The sequence below is a fragment of the Carcharodon carcharias genome, chromosome 5 (genome assembly GCF_017639515.1).
Source record: "Carcharodon carcharias isolate sCarCar2 chromosome 5, sCarCar2.pri, whole genome shotgun sequence".
Lineage (NCBI taxonomy): Eukaryota > Metazoa > Chordata > Chondrichthyes > Lamniformes > Lamnidae > Carcharodon > Carcharodon carcharias.
The window spans coordinates 198,972,372-198,994,133 of NC_054471.1; the positions used below are offsets into that span (position 1 = coordinate 198,972,372).

Sequence of the window (21,762 nt, forward strand, 5' to 3'; positions counted from 1 at the left end):
TTCACATGCCCATATTAAAGAGTTACAGACCTTCAGCCATCTCTTTGGACCTTCTTGCTTCTTGCAAGCTATTCTCACTTTAAATCTGCTTTCTGCAGCTTTTGTCTCTTTAAATCTGAAGCTTGAAGCATTTCTCTCTACCCTTCACTCTTAACTTCACTTAACAGGACCTTTTCCAGGTTCCTGTCCATCCTTTGACTAGAAGGTCTTCTTAGGACTTTCCCCTCTTCCACTTCCCTGGATTTTGGGGTTTTCCTTAGCTTGGGATTAACTATCTGGCCCTTTCTAGGTTGCTTCTGCTTCACAGCTATCTTCAAACAGCTTTACATCTTTTGATTATCTGCTCCTATCACTGCTTGCTTGTCCCTACAACCACACCCCCTCCCACTTCTCTCCCCCCACTCCCCACCTTAAACCAGCTTATATTTCATCCCTCTCCTAATTTTACTCAGTTCTGTTGAAGGGTCATGAGGACTCGAAACGTCAACTTTGCTCTTCTTTGCCGATGCTGCCAGAACTGCTGAGTTTATCCAGGTAATTAGGTTTTTGTTTTGGATTTCCAGCATCTGCAGTTGTTTGCTTTTATCCAAAACAAACTGTTGTTTCTCTTCTTCTGTGTGTATCTGTGGGAAGGACCTGCATCTCTGGCCCCCTGTTGCTGGGCAATAACCCAATTCTTCTACTCTTGTTTGCTTAACCTAGCTGCAACAATCATATAAAAACTCATTAGAAATGCAAGCACCCTTTAAAGTGAAACTAAAACTCCCATTTGACCTTTCTTAACACACAGATGCAGAAATACAAATCAAACTTAAACTTTAAAGCTAAAACTCATTCCTAACACCCACCAATACCAATATAACTTACTTAAACTTGCTCTATTTCCTAACAATCAGCAGAGACATGCTGATCCAGACTGAAACAAAAACAGAATTACCTGGAAAAACTCAGCAGGTCTGGCAGCATCGGCAGAGAAGAAAACAGTTGACGTTTCGAGTCCTCATGACCCTTCAACAGTACTTGAGTTCGAGTCCAAGAAAGAGTTGAAACATGATAGGGTCCCCCTTGTCCTCACTTATCACCCCACCAGCCTCCGCATTCAAAGGATCATCCTCCGCCATTTCCGCCAACTCCAGCATGATGCCACTACCAAACACATCTTCCCTTCACCCCCCTTATCGGCATTCCGTAGGGATCGCTCCCTCCGGGACACCCTGGTCCACTCCTCCATCACCCCCTACTCCTCAACCCCCTCCTATGGCACAACCCCTTGCCCACGCAAAAGATGCAACACCTGCCCCTTCACTTCCTCTCTCCTCACCGTCCAAGGACCCAAACACTCCTTTCAAGTGAAGCAGCATTTCACTTGCATTTCCCCCAACTTAGTCTACTGCATTCGTTGCTCCCAATGTGGTCTCCTCTACATTGGAGAGACCAAACGTAAACTGGGCGACCGCTTTGCAGAACACCTGCGGTCTGTCCGCAAGAATGACCCAAACCTCCCTGTCGCTTGCCATTTTAACACTCCACCCTGCTCTCTTGCCCACATGTCTGTCCTTGGCTTGCTGCATTGTTCCAGTGAAGCCCAACGCAAACTGGAGGAACAACACCTCATCTTCCGACTAGGGACTTTACAGCCTTCCGGACTGAATATTGAATTCAACAACTTTAGGTCGTGAGTCCCCTCCCCCATCCCCACCCCCTTTCTGTTTCCCCCTTCTCTTTTTTTTCCCAATAAATTATAAAGATTTTCCTTTTCCCACCTATTTCCATTATATAAAATAAAAAAAAAAACCCACTAGAGCTATACCTTGAGTGCCCTACCATCCATTCTTAATTAGCACATTCGTTTAGATAATATCACCAACTTTATCTTTAACACCTATGTGTTCTATTGTACTATTGTTGTTGACATCTTTTGATATTCTGCTTCTATCACTGCTTGTTTGTCGCTACAACCACACCAACCCCCTCCACCTCTCTGTCTCTCTATCTCTCCGCCCCCCACACACACACCTTAAACCAGCTTATATTTCAGCTCTTTCCTGGACTCGAACTCAAGTTCTGTCGAAGGGTCATGAGGACTCGAAACGTCAACTCTTTTCTTCTCCGCCGATGCTGCCAGACCTGCTGAGTTTTTCCAGGTAATTCTGTTTTTGTTTTGAAATATAAGCTGGTTTAAGGTGTGTGTGTGGGGGTCGGAGACCAGCTTATATTTCAACTCTTTCTTGGACTCGAACTCAAGTTCTTTTGAAGGGTCATGAGGACTCGAAACGTCAACTCTTTTCTTCTCCGCCGATGCTGCCAGACCTGCTGAGTTTTTCCAGGTAATTCTGTTTTTGTTTTGGATTTCCAGCATCCGCAGTTTTTTTGTTTTTATCTCTGATCCAAACTGACTTGACTGGGTACTTTACAGGGCTGAAAGTGACGGCCTTAGGCCTGTTCATGAGTTTGTGTGATATACAGCGCGAAATGATCTAATCAGGGTTGCCATTATCTTGCAGGATCCCTTTGATGCCCCTATTTCAGCATCAAGCTTGCTGAAAGTGCTCAGTCTACCTCAGATTATCCTGGAAGGGCAAGGTATCTCAAAAATTTGAGCAACAGCTGAAGCTAGCTGCTACAATGCAGTAATAACACAAGTGGTATTTGCCAGTACCAGGATGCTGTCGTCAAGCCAAAAAGACATTCTGTCTATCACACAAATGAGTAATGTGGTATATGAATTTCAGTCCCAGTGTGATGCTAGGTATGTAGGCCATACATTCCAAAGACTGGAGGATCATATCAAACAGCATGTTCCAGCCGCTGTTCGCAATGGGCAGGGTACAGACCATACCCAACCAGCCTGTGCTTGCAAAATTCAAAACACAGTATCCAACATTATATGTGATTCCCCGATTGGACAACATTTGCTAAATATTCCTCAGTATGCTAAGAATTACGCTGACAACCAATTTAAGATTGTCAGTTAGGCTCTCAATGTGGTACATTTGTGTGTACTGGAAGCTACATATATTAATACACAGAGCCCTGTTCTTTGCAGACAGAAGGAACATGTATACACACGCTGCACGTGTTTCAGCTGAATGAAATAAGTAACAGCCATTTACAACCATCTCCAAGATGCACTGCAGGAATTCACCAAGGCTCCTTAGGCAAACTCACGACCACTGCCATCTAGAAGGACAAGGGCAGCAGATAGATGGGAACACCACCACCTAGAAGTTCCCCTCCAAGACATTCACCATCCTGACATAGAAATGTATCGACGTTCCTTCACTGTCGCTGAGTCAAACCCTGGAACTCCCTCCCTAACAGCACTGTGGCTGTACCTACACCACATGGACTGCAGCGATTCAAGAAGGCAGCTCACCACCACCTTCTCAAGGGCAATTAAGGATTGGCAATAAATACTGACCTAGACAGCGACACCCACATCCTTTGAAAGGATAAAAAAAAATAGGAGGCTGGGGATGTTGAAATCATGCTGCAGTGGAGTGCAGTGCATGCTTTAAGTTTGCAGTTAAGAGCAACTACCACCAATTGGGGAAAGTCATTTGGTAGTACAGAACTTGAGTACTGCTGAAAAAAAGAGACATGTCAAAGCTTTTCATTTTGCACTCATCAGGACATTTGCAAGAAGACCAATATAAGGGAGAAAACAACGATTTATACTGAACAAAAACAAAAATACCTGGAAAAACTCAGCAGGTCTGACAGCATCTGCGGAGAGGAAAACAGTTAACGTTTCGAGTCCGTATGACTCTTCACTTTACTGTAAGTGAAGGGATTGCTGATTGGTTGGCATCGACATGGAAAATGCACCACTGATGGTGACTGCCATGCATTGTTTGAAATTTAAACCAGGCAGCTTGACCCTGATTGGTCAAGACATTGCCCTGAGGAATGGGTCAGCGAATGTTTTTTATTCATTCACGGGATGTGGGCTTTCATTAAATGAAACGGACATTACCTAGGACATTACCCTGAGGAACTCCTGCAGCGATGTCTTGGGGCGGAGGTGATTGGCCTTCAACAACCACAACCATCTTCCTTTGTGTTCAGTGTGACTCCAGCCAATGGGGGATTTTGCCTGATTCCCATTGAATTCAATTTCACTCAGGCCTGAATTTTTCGGTTGTTGGCCGCACTTGATCGGCGGGTCAGGGAGCGGCTGGGAAGCAGACCCCTGACCGTGATTGATCCCCCGACCACGATTTCACGCTGGCTGGCCAATTAACTGTGAGCCAGTGTGAAATGCACACCGAAAAGCCCAGCACTGCTGGTTTGGGGGTGGGAAAAGGGCAGGCGACAACATCACCGTGGGTGGGGGGTGGTGAGCACTGTGAGAGAGCTCCCAGAGCACTCAGCCTCAGCAGGCTGTAGACCTGAAAATAGTGAAGTAAAGCTGTAAAAAGCTGCAAAAAAGAGTCCATGCGTCACAGTCAAGCACCTGAAAGCAAACCTCATAAAAATGCTGTCCCCAGATACTTATTTTTATTTCCTAACGGAAATTCCACCCCATCCTTGGGTGAGGTTTGATGAAAAATGTAAAGGCCGCCTGGCCAGTTTGTCCGTCCGCCAGCCGTTTAGTATATAAAAATTGCATTTGTGCTGTTAATGGGTTTAACTGCCCGCTTAACTGTCAGCAAGTCCGACTTCTGTGCATGCCCGCCGAGCGAAATATGGCGGGTGTGCGATGACGTTGGGACACTCGCCCAACAATCATCTCACGCGATTTTATGCCCAATCGGGTGGGGAGGGCACCCCACCCGCCCACGGGACGTAAAGTTCTGCCCTAGGGCTCCTCACGCTCGGCCAAATGTCGCCTTGATATCAAGGCAGATAATATCATTTTACCTCAATCTAGAATTTAGCTCCTTTGTCCACGTTTGAATCAAGGTTGTGATGAGGTTTGAAGCCAAGTGGACCTCGCAGGACTCACTGAGAATCAGCTAGCAAGTGGCTCACTGTTAACAACACCTTTCATTAATTTGCTGCTGAATGAGAGTAGACAGATAGGGCAGTAATCGGTCTGATTAGATTTGTCCTGCTTTTTGTAGACAGGCCATAGCTGGGCAGTTTTCCACTTTGTCAGGAGATGATATTAATATTGTACCTGTACTGGAACAGCTTGGTTAGAGGCACAGCATTTTCGGTGCGCGTTTCACACTGGCTCACAGTTAATTGGCCGGCCAGCGTGAAATCGTGGTTGGGGGATCAATCACGGTCAGGGGTCTGCTTCCCAGCCGCTCCCTGACCCGCCGATCAAGTGCGGCCGACAACCGAAAAATTCAGGCCCGAGTGAAATTAAATTCAATGGGAATCAGGCAAAATTCTCCATTGTTACAGGTTTTTAACACTACAGCTGGGAAGTTGTTGGGATCCACAGTCTTTGCTGTATCCAATGCACTCAGTCATTTCTTGATATTATACGGAGTGAATCACATTGGCAGAAGACTGGCTTTTGTGATGGCACAGAACTCAAGAGGAGGCCACACTCTGCACTTTTGACTAAAGACGGTTGCTAAAGCTTTAGCCTTGTCTTTTGTACACACCTGACCATCATTGAGGATGGAGATGTCTGTGGAGCCTCCTCCTCCCATTAGTTGTTTATTCACAACATGATGTGACTGGACTGCAGAGCTTTGATTTAATCTGTTGTATTTGGCGATCTTGTAGCCCTGTCTATCGCATGCTCCTGTTATTTAACATGCATGTAGCCCCCTGTGTTGTAGCTTCACCAAGTTGGCACCTCCTTTTCAAGTATGTCTGGTGCTGCTCCTGGTATGAAAATTCATAGGCAAAAATCTAGAGGGGAAATGAGTAGAAATATTTTCACTCAGAGTTGTCAGGATGTGGAACAATCTACCTAAAAAGATGGTGGAAGCGAATTCCATGTGTAATTTTATTTGGATGGGTACTTGAGGATGAGGAACTTACTGGGTTACAGATAAAAAGCGTGGATGTGGAACAAAGCACGACTGCTCTTTCAAAGTGACAGCAGAGATGTGGCAGCTCAAATGGCCTCCTTCTGTGCTATAGGTTTCTATGATTTTAACAAAGCTGTTGCCTAATTAAAACAATCAAGTTAAAATCCTGTTTATCTTATAGATTTTTATTGTAAAATAGTCATAATAAATGTTCCTGGGACAAGCTGCATGGTGCAGTACGCGTTTCCTGACTGTCACTTAATGAATGTTATTCCACTTTTTGGCTGGGAATCTGAAAGTGGAAGCTATAGGGGACTGTACAGTGATAGAAGGACTGCCTTGCTCTAATGTCTGTATTTTTGCTTTGTGTCACAGAGATTCTGGGGGCTCTTCTTTCTGTACTGTCAATCTGGGCAGTAACAGCGGTGTTGGTTTACCTTGCTATCCAGCGACTGATCAGCAAAGATTTTGAGATTGAAAGCCATGTTATGCTTATAACATCTGGGTGTGCAGTCGGAGTCAATATCATGTAAGCAATATTAATGTACATGAGCATTTAATCACATAAATAATATTTTATTTCAGAATTCCAACAAAAATTGCATAAAGTCTTTTACCAACAGAAATTGAAACATATAAGATTAGGGGATGGCTTGATAGGGTAGATTATGAGAGGATGTTTGCCTTGGCTGGAGTGTAGAACTAGGCAATCACAGTTTCAGAATAAAGAGTTTGCCATTTTGGACTGAGATGAAGAACAATTTCTTCCCTCAGAGTGTTGTGCGTCTTTGAAATTCTCTACCCCCAAGAGCTGTGGATGCTCAGTCGTTGATTGAGTAAATTCAAGGCTTAGATCAAAAGATTTATGGACTCTGAGGGAGCCTAGAGATCTGGGGATCAGGCAAAGGTCAGCCATGATCTTATTGAATAGCGAAGGAGGCTCGAGTGGCATTTTGCTCCTATTCCTGCTCCTAATTTTTTTATGTCATGTTCTTATATGCAGACTATAACCTAAATTGTGATGATGAAATTGAATGGCTTTGTTTTAAATTAAACCTGTTTTTATATTGAATTTTCCTTTCCCCTGTTTTTGAAAATTAACGCATCATGATTGTGGCTTTTTAAAAAAATATGAAGTCACTGCAAATTACATATCGACTAACAAAAGAAGTAATCTGCTAATAAATGTAACTACTTTCTTCCCTGTAGCATGAAGTTGCTGACTCATATTGTGGCATAGTTCCATAGCTGCTCAAGATCTTCAGTACCTCACCCTTTCTTCACATGAGCCTAAATAATGCTGAGAGTTTATTTCAAAAAGGTGGGAATGATTGTCAAGCCTAACCTCTCTCTCATTCCTGCAGGAGCAGGAATCAAGAATTGGAACCCTGCTTTTTTTTACCTCTCTAGTCTGAAGTGTTATGTCCAGTTTGTGTTTTTACTGAGATAAAGCAACATAGATCATGGTCAAACCAAGGACATTCATGTGTTGTATATCTCAGTGCCACACATGTCATGCATTTTCCACTGAGATGTATAGGCAAACTTTAAAAGAGATCTCCTTCTGAGATATGGTGCTTTAGCTGTGATGGTTTGATTATAATACACTCCACAATTATCTGGTAGGAAAAAGGATGTTGGTTACCCAGAAATCATTACTTATCTCTTTTGTAGTCTGTTCTTATTTGCTCAGAATTCTTTGCTTACATTTTCTGTAAGACTTTTAAGAACATGCAAGCCCTCAAAATTCATGACTGTTCCACTTGGACTGCAACTTCAGCACGACCATGCTGCAATGGCCAGAAAGTTGGCCAGACCTTGTGCATGAGGAGAAACAGGAGGGATGAGGAATACAAAAACTACCGGAGGCCTGGAAACCACGGGACACAATTACTCAAACGTTTAGGAACAACACTCTTGTTTAAATGTGATTTTCCCCTCTTAATTAGCACGTTGAATGGAGTACGATTGTATGCTGCCAAGGATGATGCTATGTGTAATAGGAGTTTTATTCACAGAAAAATACAGACAAATGTCATCAAAAGGTTCAAGTGTTAATTAAATATAAATTATGTAGAAAAGCTTACTTTATTTAGTTTCGTGGATTAAATATTCAAACTAAGAATGTGTCAATTGGATGAACACCACTAAGATAGCTCAAGGTGTTTCAAAGTCACAAAATATATCAAGGGTAGGCTATTGTATACATCATATTACAACAGCCTTTGAATCTGACATATCGTTGAAATTACTTGCAGAATATGAAAGCTACAAGTGCTGAAATTGCTTAAATTTAATTCACCAAAGTCCTTGAAAATAAAAAGAATTTGATAAGTTTTGTCACCATAATTTTTTGTGTTGCAGAATGGCTGTCATACTCCATCAATCAAACCCTTCCCATAGCCATGGTCATGCATTTGGCTACGAGGAGTTAGAAAACAGCACAGCTGATGAAAACTCTTCCCAACAAAACCATCTGGGCAACACTAGCGTGAGAGCAGCCTTCGTACATGTCATTGGAGATTTGTTCCAGAGCATCGGAGTGTTTGTGGCAGCAACAGTCATCTTCTTTAAGGTTCCTGCTGTATTCCAATAACTGTATTTACATGCTATTTTAATTATACAAGTTTATTTCAGTGAGGTAAATCTAACACTCGCGTGATGACATATCAAAACAATATTGTCAAATGTAGTTTAAAGCACCTTATAGACTGAAAGTCTTCTGTGATCTCTTCGTAGTGCACTGGTGAATATATTTGCATCTAATTTCTGTTCACTATTTTAATGAAGTCAACAACCTATTTATTTTAAATAGATTAATGCCTCTGCTAAGCTAGGACTCAGGAATTTGCAGTGATTATGTTAACCACTGCACAAAACAGGAGCAGAGAAATTACAAATTTGTTTTTAACTCTTTCAATGCTAAATTCATCTGGAAAATAACATTTATACACCATTATTTTCTCAATGGTGAGAAACCAGGAGCTGTGGAGGAGTAAAGGGATTTAAGTGTCCACGTATCTAAATCACTAAAAATCATTGCACAGGCATGAAAATTAATCTCAAATGAGTTGGAATTTAAAAGTGAGGAAATGATGGTTCAATTGTACAGAAGCCCAACTGAAAGTGCTGCATTCAGTTTTGATTGTAGTGCCTTAGGAAGGTTATGCTGGGCTTGTAAGGGGTACAGCACAGAAACTAGAATAATACCAGGGCTCAATTATAAGGACAAGCTATTCAAACTTTGCTGATATTCCCTTGAGTTTAGAAGAGTCATCTAACTGAGCATTTAAAATGATGAAAGAATTTCATAGAGTAAAAGCATATCCCATTCATACTTTTCAAAACATGAACTCAGTGTGGAATCTTCTGGAACTGACCTTTCTTTTAAAGATGGGCAATAAAATTCTACAAAAGATGGGTGCCAAGGGTCATCTGATTTGATCTGTGGATTTGAAACTACCACACTGTCTTGAAAGGACAAAGGGACACATCCTAGACTATGGAGGTGTCACTACGCATATCTTGAGACCATCAAAATGTATTTCCTAGACCTGAATGGGTCATTCTGAAACCAAGACAGTGATTGTCTCAACACACTGCCCTCACCACCTCTCCAAGTTAAATGTGCAAATAACAACCCAGATTGTGGCGAGTCAACTTAAGCCCAACACCATATTTGGAAAAAGGAACTGTGAGAAGCCACATGATAAGACAGCCATGTTGGCCTCCCTATTTAATCTTTAAGAGCTGTTTGAACAGCAATTGTGGAGATGAAGTCCCACCTTCACATTGAGGATACCCTCCATTGTGTTGTGTGACACTGTCACTGTGCTAAATGGGATAGATTTCGAACAGATCTAACAACTCAAGACTGGGCATCCATGAAGCGCTGTGGGCCATCAGCAGCAGCAGAATTGTACTCAACCACATTATGTAACCTCATGGCCTGGCATATCCCCCACTCTACCATTACCATCAAGCCAGGGGATCAACCCTGGTTCAATGAAGACTGTAGGAGGGCATGCCAGGAGCAGCACCAGGCATACCTAAAAATGAGGTGTCAACCTGGTGAAGCTATAAAACAGGATTACTTGTGTGCCAGACAGCATAAGCAGCAAATGATAGACAGAGCTAAGCGATCCCACAAACAACAGAGCAAATCTAAGCTCTGCAGTCCTGCCACATCCAGTCATGAATGGTGGTGGACAATTAAATAACTCACTGGAGGAGGACACTCCACAAATATCCCCATCCTCAAAGATAGAGGAGCCCAACACATTAGTGCAAAAGATAAGACTGAAGCATTCACAACAATCTTCAGCCAGAAGTGCCGAATGGATGATCCATCTTGGCCCTCTGCGGAGGTCCCCAGCATCACAGGTGCCAGTCTTCAGCCAGTTCGATTCACCCCACATGATATCAAGAAACGGCTGAAGGCACTGTATTCTGCAAAGGCAATGGGCCCTGACAATATTCCGGCAATAGTACTGAAGACTTGTGCTCCAGAACTTGCTGCGCCCCTAGCCAAGCTGTTCTAGTACAGCTACAACACTGACATCTACCCGTCTATGTGGAAAATTGCCCAGGTATGTCCTGTGCACAAAAAGCAGGACAAATCCAACCCAGCCAATTACTGCCCCATCAGTCTACTCTCCATCGTCAGCAAAATAATGGAAGGGGGGCATCAACAGCGCTATCAAGCGGCACTTGCTTAGCAATAACCTGCTTACTGATACCCAGTTTGGATTCCGCCAGGGCCACTCAGCTCCTGACCTCATTACAGCCTCAGTTCAAACATGGGCAAAAGAGCTGAACTTCCAAGGTGAGGTGAGAATGACTGCCCTTGACATCAAGGCAGCATTTGACCGAGTGTGGCATCAAGAAGCCCTAGCAAAACTGGAGTCAATGGGAATCAGGAAAACTCCACTGGTTGGAGTCATAACTAGCACAAAGGAAGGTGGTTGTGGTTGTTGGAGGTCAGTCATCTCAGCTGCAGGACATCACTGCAGGAGTTCCTCAGGGTAGTGTCCTAGGGTCAACCATCTTCAGCTGCTTCATCAATGACCTTCCTTCCATCATAAGGCCAGAAGTGGGCTTGTTCGCTGATGATTGCACAATGTTCAGCACCATTCACGACTCCTCAGATACTGAAGAAGTCTGTGTCCAAATGGAGCAGGACTTGGACAACATCCAGGCTTGGACTGACAAGTGGCAAGTAACATTGGCACCACACAAGTGTCAGGCAATGACAAAAACAGAATTACCTGGAAAAACTCAGCAGGTCTGGCAGCATCGGCGGAGAAGAAAAGAGTTGACGTTTCGAGTCCTCATGACCCTTCGACAGAACTTGAGTTCGAGTCCAAGAAAGAGTTGAAATATAAGCTGGTTTAAGGTGTGTGGGGGGGGGGGGGGGCGGAGAGAGAGAGAGAGAAGTGGCGGGGGTTGGTGTGGTTGTTTGTCCCTACAACCACACCAACCCCCTCCACTTCTCTCTCTCTCTCCTCCCCCCCCACACACCTTAAACCAGCTTATATTTCAACTCTTTCTTGGACTCGAACTCAAGTTCTGTCGAAGGGTCATGAGGACTCGAAACGTCAACTCTTTTCTTCTCCGCCGATGCTGCCAGACCTGCTGAGTTTCTCCAGGTAATTCTGTTTTTGTTTTGCATTTCCAGCATCCACAGTTTTTTTGTTTTTATGTCAGGCAATGACCATCTCCAACAAGAGAGAATCCAACCATCACCCCTTGATGTTCAATGGCATTACCATCATTGAATCCCCCACTGTTAACATCCTGCGGGTTACCATTGACCAGAAACTGAACTGGACTAGCCATATCAATACTGTGGCTATAAGACCAGGTCAGAGGCTAGGAATCGTGCGACGAGTAACTCTCCTCCTGACTCCACAAAACCGGTCCACCATCTACAAGGCACAAGTCAGGAGTATGATGGAATACTCCCCACTTGCTTGGATGAGTGCAGCTCCTACAACACTGAAGCTGGACCCTGTCTACGACAAAGCAGTTCGCTTGATTGGCACCCCATCTACAAACATTCATTCCCTCCACCACTGATGCACAGTAACAGCAGTGTGTACCATCTACACCCTGCAGGAATTCACCAAGGCTCCTTAGACAGCACCTTCCAAACCCACAACCACTACCACCTAGAAGGACAAGGGCAGCAGATAGATGGGAAAACCAACACCTGCAAATTCCCCTCCAAGTCACTCACCATCCTGATTTGGAAATAATTCGCCTTTCCTTCACTGTTGCTGGGTCAAAATCCTGGAACTTGCTTCCTAACAGCACTGTGTGTCTACTTACACCACACGGACTGTTCGAGAAGGCAGCTCACCACTACCTTTTCAAGGGTAACTAGGGAAGGGCAATAAATGCTGTCCCAGCCAACGAAGCTCACATCCCGTGAATGAATGAAAAAACCAGCAACAGCAGCAGCAGAAAGGGCAGCTTCACCTATGCCTTAAGAACTGGAGATGGCAACATTGTAAGGTCTCCAAGCCTGTACCTTTTCACATCCACCAATATAGCAAACAAACTTCTTAGTCATGAAACCAAAAATAACGAACCTCAAGACCTGCAGAATGTCCATCTCTTTGAGAGAAACCTGCATCTGGCATAGAACTTCTGTTACTGATTTCACCTAGACAAAGTTTTGGGAGTGAAAATGTTTTCTTCATCAGGCCTGCAATGTATGTTTTCCAAAATGAGCCAGTCATGTGAATTACAAACTATTCTTTTGCTTATAACTTGTAACAGTGCAATATTGTCTTTAACTGCACTTACCTTGAGTGTGTGTGTGAGACTAAGTAAGTGAGTTATATAGTGCTAGATTTTTGTGAATAACTAGTCCTTTTTATTTAAGCCCATGAAAAGCTTGCTGCTGGCTATTTAAATTGACCACCACCACCCACTCCCACCCCCATCACTACCACCACCAGGGATGCATCCCCCTTTTCAAAAAATATACTGGTTATAGACATTAGGGAAAGAAACAAAGATTTCAGTCATTCTGTTTCATCTTGTCTGTAACAGGAGTACAGAGAAACTCTTCATATGGCTGAAAAAAAAGAGACATGCTGTCGAAGCTTTTGTCTTACACTCATCAGGACAGTTCGCAAGAAACCAGTAGTAAAGGGAACAACAATTTATACTGCATGAGAAGAGTGCGCTGACTGGTTGGCAAGTGAACTCTTATTGATAGAGGCATTGCCATGGAGAATGCACCAGGGAACAGTTAACTGCCAAGCTTTTGTTCAAAGTCAAGCCAGGCAGGTCAACTCTGATTGGTCAAGGCATTGCTATGGGGATTGAACTAGGGAATGGCTGTCCCTCAAGCTTTTGTTTAGTCGAAAAAGGTGCAATGTGTGGACATGGTCCTCCTATCTGCAAAGGACAAGGCTGTGTGTGAGTAAATGCAGCTTCTTGCATGAGTAAATGAGCCACACTAGGACCCCAAGTGATACACCTAGATTGGTTTTCAGTGTAATTCTTAGCACAATCAGGAAGCAAGCATATCATCTACATTTCAGAAATGTGCAAGAGATAGGTGGTTAGGTATCATTCCATCGAAGATGCATTTCTCGTGAAAACTGACAAAGATATTTGCAAGAGTTGGGCCTAGAGGGGATCCCATAGCAACATCATCTATTTGGGCATACATAGTGTCATTAAAACTGAACTCTCTGCACGAATTGCCAAGTTCATAAGTTCAATTAATACAGGTTCAGACCATGGCGGTGTGACTAGATAGCCATGATATGGTGCAAATGCCTATGAGTGGTACATTAGTAAATAGGCCAGCAATGTCGACCATACACATGGAGATAACATTGCTATTGATATGTAAGTTCTGCATGGCCTTCACAAAGGTGAAGGAATCCCTCACCATGCATGTGGAAAATTTGCTCAGAACTGGTTGTAGCAACTCAGCTAACCATCTGGCCAACTCATGATGTGAAGGCTAATCCTACATACCATATATATAAGATGGGTCCAAATTAACATCCATTGGTCCTGCCATTAAGCATGACCTGACAGCCCTGCTTGAAAGCAAGTTACAAAAATACTTGTTGGATTTACGTAAGAGTAACAAGCTGCCAGGTAGTATATATAATAGGATTTGGCCTCACAGATCACTGCATCCACATATGTATGTCCTGCCCAAAAGTGATGTCCCTCCATGTCCTGTCTTATTTATGACTGGTCCTGCACAACATGAATTGGCCAAATGGTTGGGTGAGTTGCTACAACCAGTTTTGAGCAAGTTTTCCACATACACAGTGAAAGATTCCTTTATCCTTGCGAAGTCATGCAGGGCTTGCATATCGATAGCAATGCCGTGTCCATGTGGTTGTTCGACATTGCTAGCCTTTTTACTATTGTACCACTGTACCACTCAAGGAAACCATAGATATTTTCACCGTGTTACAACATCATGGCGATCTCGACACACTACCTTTGTCTGAATCTGTATTAATTAAACTTACGAACTCAGCAACTCATGCAGTTGAGTTCAGTTTTAATGACACCATGTATGCCCAAGTAACTGGTATCGCCATGGGCCCAGCCTCTAGGCCCAGCTGTCATAAACATCTTTGCCGGTTGCCATGAGAAACATTTCTTTGATGGAATGACAGCAAACCTCCTACCCTTTGCATATTTCCAATATGTATATGATACATTTGCTTCCTGACTGTGCTAAGAATCAAACTTAAAACCAATATAAGACTATCAGTCAGGCTCCCAGTGTGGCTCACTTACGCATGCTAGAAGCTACATATATTCACACACAGAGCCCTGTCCTTTGCAGACAGAAGGAGTATGTCCACACATTACGCCTTTTTCAATGAAACCAAAGCTTGAGGATAGCCAATCCTTAGTTCATTCCCCATGGCAATGCCTTGACCAGAGTCAACCTGCCTGGTTTGAATTTGAACAAAAGCTTGGCAGTTAACTGTTCCCTGATGCATTCTCCCTGGCAATGCCTCTACCAATCAGAGTCCACTTGTCAACCAATCAGCACTTTCTTCTTATGCAGTATAAATTGTTGTTCCCTTTACTATTGGTATTCCTGGCATGACGAATGCAAGATATAAAACTTCAACAGCATGTCTCTTTTTTTCCAGCAATACTCAAGAAATTCTTTCCTTGGGAGAACCTAGAAAAAGAGGGCACGATCTTAAAATTAGAGCTAGACCGATTAGGAGTGAAATCAGGAAGCACTTTTTTAATAATGGGCTGATTCTGGGAAGGTGTTAGATACCTTAACTGGGCTGAAATTCGACTGAACGCTTTATTCAGCATTCTAATTAACACACTTGTATAAAATTCCTTAATGCAGTTGTTACCCTTTAAAATAAACTTTCCCCTGGAATGTAGTCCCATTGCTATCTAGTGGCCAGGCTGTTACAGCAGTGTGAGAATAGCCTCAAGGAATGGGAAATTCAGGAACACATATGGTAAGTGGTCTGTTTAAAATAATTCTGATTAATGAGCAGTAAAATTTGGACGTCTGTGGAGTAGAAAATATCCCTTACCCGCAGAGATGATACATTTTAATTAAACTGATAATTCCCTCATGTATGGAGTGTTGCTCATTTCAGAAACAAAATGAAGATGACGCTGTCTAACAGCCTACGTCATATCTTGCAGATAGTGTATGGATAAGTATATTTGCATTAAAACGCAAGCAGTTTTTAATCCAGCAATTTTATGCAGTTTGTGTCAACCTGACTCATTGGGCACTCAAAGATTATGCCTTGGAAACCCACACCAGGATTGTACCTTAGCCATCACTCCAGTGAGCTACTGAGAGAATGCTGTCTTTCAGGTGACAGTTTAAACCCAAAGCCTGCCTACTATTCAAGTGGATGCAAAAGGTCCCATTGCATCAGCTGAAAGAAGACAGGGAGTTTCCCCAATGGCCAAAAAAATTAGAAGATAAATCCAGATGAGGAAGACTATTCCATCATTAAGGAAATATCAAAATCTGATGAGGGGGGAAAAGTAAGGACCTTGAACTTGAACAAGTGTAAATGAGAAATCTAGAAGGAAGGACTCAATATACATATACCATTCTCAGGGAAAGGAGCAAATAGCTTTAGTCTTGTTGAGCCAGGTTTGCCCAACCAGGGGGCTGGATTGAACTCCAGGTTTGGCTGACTTGGCAGCATAGGGACTGAGCTGGGTATTGACAAGTGCCCACATACCTAGTCCAAAGGCTGAGCCAGGAGCTGCAGACTTGCAGACTGAAACTGGAGACTAAAGAAGGGTGACAGAGACTCCTGTGGGCAAATTGAGGCAGTGCTCCACAGCCACATTGACTGACCTCCAACCAATTGAGGTAGTTCTATTGGCCTTGTCTATCACTGGCTTTAATCTCCCTTAAAAGCAGGTGAAAACCCTGTTGAAGGAGACAAATGTAAAGTATAAAGGACCTGGATATTATGATTGATCAGAATAAATGAATTCACCATTTCCTTTACATTTTCTGAGAAGTAACGGAAGCATGTGTGATCTGATATACATGGCTTTATGTAGCCTTAGAACAATAATGATGAGTTGTGATTGAGCTGTAAAAAGAATTAACGTAACCCAGTTCAGCCAATGGCTCAGTAAATTTATTCAGTGAACCATTGAACCAAACTACCAGACCAGGAGAGTCTTTGATTTGAGCCCTGATCTGTGTTGAGTTATCTGACCTGCTAGGGTGGGAAGAGGGAACTCAGTTAGGAGTCTAATTCATGATCGCTATTTAGTGGCCTCTGTTGGAATGACTTGTGTAGATGTCAACAGGATTAGCCTGAGCTGTGATGCCCTCTGTGGTCAATTAGCCTAACAACATTCGCTGTGCATGAGAATAATGAACACATGGTTAACTAAGGCTGTCCAATCATTGCCCGTACACCGGTACCTCAATAAGGAGGCCGTGCCCTCAAGAGAGATGGGGAGAAAATTAATCTTATAATCCATTTTAGAATTTTAAATAAACTTAAGAAAAGCTCATGGGTCTATAGGTGTCTTTGTCTATAGTGTCATCCTTTTTGAATTTACGCATGCTAGCTGGTCTTTTTATTGTTTGTTTTTCAATTACAGCCTGCTTATAAAATCGCCGATCCTATCTCTACATTCTTTTTCTCCATTTTTGTCCTGGGTTCCACTATTACTATTTTAAAGGATGTCTTCCGTGTACTCATGGAAGGTAGGACATATTTCAATGCAATTTCTTTAGAGAAATACAATATATACAATGACACATTCCCCCCGCACCCCCCCCCCCCAACCAGATCATCAATGAAAAAGATGTAGTTTGTATCTCTCAATGTTTACTTACAAAGGAAGAAAGATTTGCATTTATATAGCACTTTTCAAGACCCCTGGATGTCTCAAAGTGCTTCACAGTCGATTAGGTATTTTTCAAATGTATTCACTGATGTAATACAGGTCATTTTTGAACAATGACCCTTCATTGAGCAACATATGTATAAAATATTGAGAGGATGTTTTACAGCCCTGTCACACTGAAGGCAGGACCATAAAATGCAGCAAGCCATTCAAAAGTCCATTGACTTTGGCAGGACCATAAAATCCCACCAGTGTAAAATTCCGCCCATTGTACTAACTGATTAAAAGTAAAAGACTGTGTATAGGATCAAAATACCAGATAGATGAGCAAACATTTTGTTCAAACATAAGTACAGATTTATGGCAACAAAAGAAAATCTAATAAATACATCAGGAGAATGTATTTTTACTTAAATTAAAATTACAAAATGTTGGAAATGCACAATACCTTCATTGCAGTTCAATGGACAGTGATTGCTGCATCTGAGGTGATAGAGCATGGTGCTCAAGGTGCTAACACTGTGCTAATGCTAATGTTCAGATGACCACAAAATACACACTTCTTGTCTGCTAGCTGGAACAAGGCAGCCTGTTTCTTATTTCTTTTCTTTAAGAGGAGGCTGTTGAGTGAGGCTTCGAGAATGGTGAAACCCGAATTTATAAAGACAAAGGTAGTACAGAACTTAAGTATTGCTGAAAAAAAATTTGTTGTAGCTTATCATATTGTACTCATTGGGCCAATTTGCAAGGATACTAATGTAAGGGAAAACCAACAAATTTGTACCATATGAGAAGAGAGTGCTGATTGGTTGGCAAGTGGACTCTGATTGGTAGAGACATTGCCATGGGGAATGCACGAGTTGATGGTGACTGACAGTTAACTGCCAAGCATTGTTTGAAATTTAAACCAGGCAGCTTGATTCTGATTAGTCAAGGCCTTGCTCTGAGGAATGAACCAGTGAAAGGCTATCATTTATTTTGTTTAGCTGAAACAGGCATGATGTGCGTATGTTCTTTCTGTCTGCAAAGAACAGTGCGCTGTGTATATGTAGCTCCCAGTTCATGCAAATGCACCACACTGCAAGCTTTACTGACAATCTTAAATTAGTTGTCAGTGTAATTCTTAGCACACAGAATTATTTAGCAAATGTTGTCCAATTGCAGAATCACATCTAATGTTGGACAGTGTACAAGCTCATGTTTGCATAACTCAAAACATGGTGCCCAACGTTAGATGTGATTCCTTGATTGGCCAACATTTGCTAAATAATAATAATAGAGATAAAAACAAAAAACTGCGGATGCTGGAAATCCAAAACAAAAAGAGAATTACCTGGAAAAACTCAGCAGGTCTGGCAGCATCGGCGGAGAAGAAAAGAGTTGACGTTTCGAGTCCTCATGACCCTTCAACAGAACTGAGTTCAGTGTGCTAAGAATTATACTGACATCTAATTTAAGATTGTCAGTCGGGCTCCCGGTCTTTTGCATGTACTGGAATCTACATATGTTAATACACAAGGCCCTGTTCTTTGCAGACAGAAAGAACATGTACACACATTGTGCCTGTTTCAGCTAAACAAAATAAGTGACAGCTATTCATTGGTTCATTCCTCAGGGCAATGCCTTGAACAATTATAGTCAAGCTATCTGGTTTAACTTTCAAACAATGCTTGGCAGTTACCTGTCAATCACCATCAACTGATGCATCCTCCACAGGAACGCCTCTACCAATCAGAGTCCACTTTCCATCAAATCAGCATTCTGTTCTCATACAGTATAAATATTGTTGTTTTCCCTTACATTGGTATTCTTGTGAATTATCCTGATGAGTGCAAGACAAAAAAGCTTTGACAAAATGTCTTTGAACAATACTCAATTCATTAAAAACTGATAAACTAAAGACTCTGTTCAGTGAACTTGTAGGTTCAATTGAGCAAGCAGCTGGTGTGAGAAATGGTGTAAATTTTGCTATGATTTTAGAAGAGAAGAATATTTTGGAATTCAATTCCTCGAGAAAAAAATTACCATAGAAAATTTCTTTGTATCACTTCCTATTTTGAACAAATATTATTCTTTGAAGTAAATGAATAAAACAAATCCTACTTTCCCTGCTCAGGTACCCCAAAAGGAATGGACTTCAATTCAGTGAAGGAAATTCTTCTTTCCATTAAAGGAGTGAAAGCCATGCATAGTCTCCAGCTCTGGGCCCTGACATTAAACCAGCCTGTGCTTTCTGTTCACATTGCCATAGGTGAGTAATGCTATAATCACACTTTGCTATAACCATTTAATTTTATCTTTCAATTTAGATATGAAATATTTGTCGTTGTGTGGCCATTCAAGTGCTTATTGTGGTTATGAAGATAGATTACCGAAGTTAGGACTGTTTTCCTTAGAGAAAAGAAGACTGAGCGGAAATTTGATAGAGATATTCAAAATTATGAGGGGTCTGGACATGGTAGATGGGGAGAAACTGCCCCACTCATGAAAGGATCGAGAATGAGAAGGCACAGATTTAAAGTAAGTGGCAAATTAAACAAAAAAATGATATGAGGAGAAGATTTCTCACGCAGCAAGTGGTTAGGGTCTGGAATACATTGCTTGAGAGTGTGGTGGACGCAGGTTCAACTAAAGCATTCAAACAGGCATCAGACTGTTACCTGCAAGGGAACAATGTGCAAGGTTACAGGGAGAAGGCAGGGGAATGATATTAGGTGAACTGCTCAGACAACTGTTGCAGACATGATGGGCCAAATGGCCTCCTTCTGCCATGCAACAGTCCTGTGATTCTGTGATCATTACTATTGAGAATGATGTTATTCTCTTTTCTTTTATCAACACTAATTGTTTGGCTGCCTCTTCCAGCTTCAGACCATCAGAGATGAATGGATGCCTGTATGTATAAATGCTCCCTAAATGGGGTTGTGGTTAATGGTAAATGCAGGCCTCTGAGGACTGGTGCAAGCAGTGCTCCAACTGAAGGTTTCTCTCAATAGATGTGGGAAATTTTAAAAACTAAAAGAGAAGACCAAAGGGAGGGTTATTTTTTTTAGCATCAACAGTACCATTCATACAGTAATCACTTTAAGCAGATTAATATCACTTAGCAATCCTTTAGCTGAAGTTGTGCGATGTCTGTCTTAAAAGAAGAAAAGTAATTTACCTTATAAACCACTAAGGATTAAATAGCTATTTCTCTGGGTCATCTCTTTAAAACAGAGTGAGGTAGTGGAGCTTGGAGAGGCAACTAGAGAAATCTGCAGCTTGAAACAACTGCTCGTTGCCTTCTGTTAATTATGCTCTTGCCATTACAGAGGAGAATGCAGATGCTCAAACTGTGTTGAAGGAAACCACAGAAATCCTTCGAAGCAAGTTTACCTTCCACACCACGACAATTCAAGTGGAAAAATTCTCAGAGGACATGTTAGACTGCAGGCTGTGCCAAGATCCAAAAGACTAAGCTTTCTTTCAAATTTAAGATCCTAGGAGGTGCCATTTGTTGTTGTGTTGTATATTTGTCTCTGTATTTTACAGGATTTTCAAAAACCTACTCCAGTTTACCCTACTGCAGAGTAGTGGAATAAACACTTTTAGTACAAGACTCAATTTCCCTCTGCAAAGCAAAAATTCAAATGAAGAAGAAAATAGGAAGGAGAGATCAAATTGTTCCAGAATGTGTAGAAACCCTGCTGTGCGGTTAACCAAATCAATAGGACTTCTGATAACTCTGGGGTGGGGGGTGGTCAACAGAGAATTGAGTGCAAGTTTAACAACTCTTAGTATGTAACAGTACATTAATAATTAGGCACAACTTGTGGAAGCATACAGCCAAGATCTAAAAATTAGGTATGTTTCTTGTATTTATGGAGCTAAGATAAGAGAGTAGGGGTGGAATTTTCCCAGTATTGCACTAAGTGCGGTAGCGGGTGGGTAAAATGGAGTCCTACCCACTGATGAGAATGGCGGGTTTTCACGCCGTATCTTCCCGAGCCACCTCATTATTTATGCATTCTTAGGAAACACGCCATTTCCATTTCCGCCTCTCATTCGCCCGCTGACCATCACCCCGCTGTTACATCACGCTGGCCGCCATCTTTAAAAGGCAGCCACCAGCAAAGTGCTCATCACCACCAGCTCACCACCGCTGCCCAGGAGACACGGCCAGCAAAGGAAGAAAGGCTGCAGCCCCCCCCACCCCGCCCCCGCTTCAACGACGGGTCCCTCGAGCGACTGCTGGATGCTATGGAGGCCGCCGGGATGTGCTCTACCCTCGCTCTGGCTGCAGGATGGGTAGAAATGTCGCCAACCTGGCTTGGGAGGTGGTGGCAGCGACAGTGGCAGAGGAGGACAGTCACCCAGTGCCACGTGCGGATGAATAATCTCCTCCGTTCCACCAGGGTAAGTCACTCTTTTCATCACACATTCACAAACCCATCACACACCCACAGGGCTCTCA

The 21,762-nt window shown here is 42.5% G+C and overlaps 1 protein-coding gene across 1 annotated transcript in view; it reads left to right on the forward strand.

Annotated features, from left to right (window-relative positions):
• slc30a2 (solute carrier family 30 member 2) overlaps positions 1–20,766 on the forward strand; it is an 80,581-nt gene extending 59,815 nt beyond the window's left edge. The window contains exons 4-8 of the mRNA XM_041187437.1: positions 6,312–6,465; positions 8,301–8,511; positions 17,058–17,163; positions 19,423–19,557; positions 20,621–20,766. Coding sequence (XP_041043371.1) covers positions 6,312–6,465; positions 8,301–8,511; positions 17,058–17,163; positions 19,423–19,557; positions 20,621–20,766 — 752 coding nt within the window. The remainder of the gene's footprint in view (positions 1–6,311; positions 6,466–8,300; positions 8,512–17,057; positions 17,164–19,422; positions 19,558–20,620) is intronic.
• The last annotated feature ends 996 nt before the right edge of the window (positions 20,767–21,762 follow it).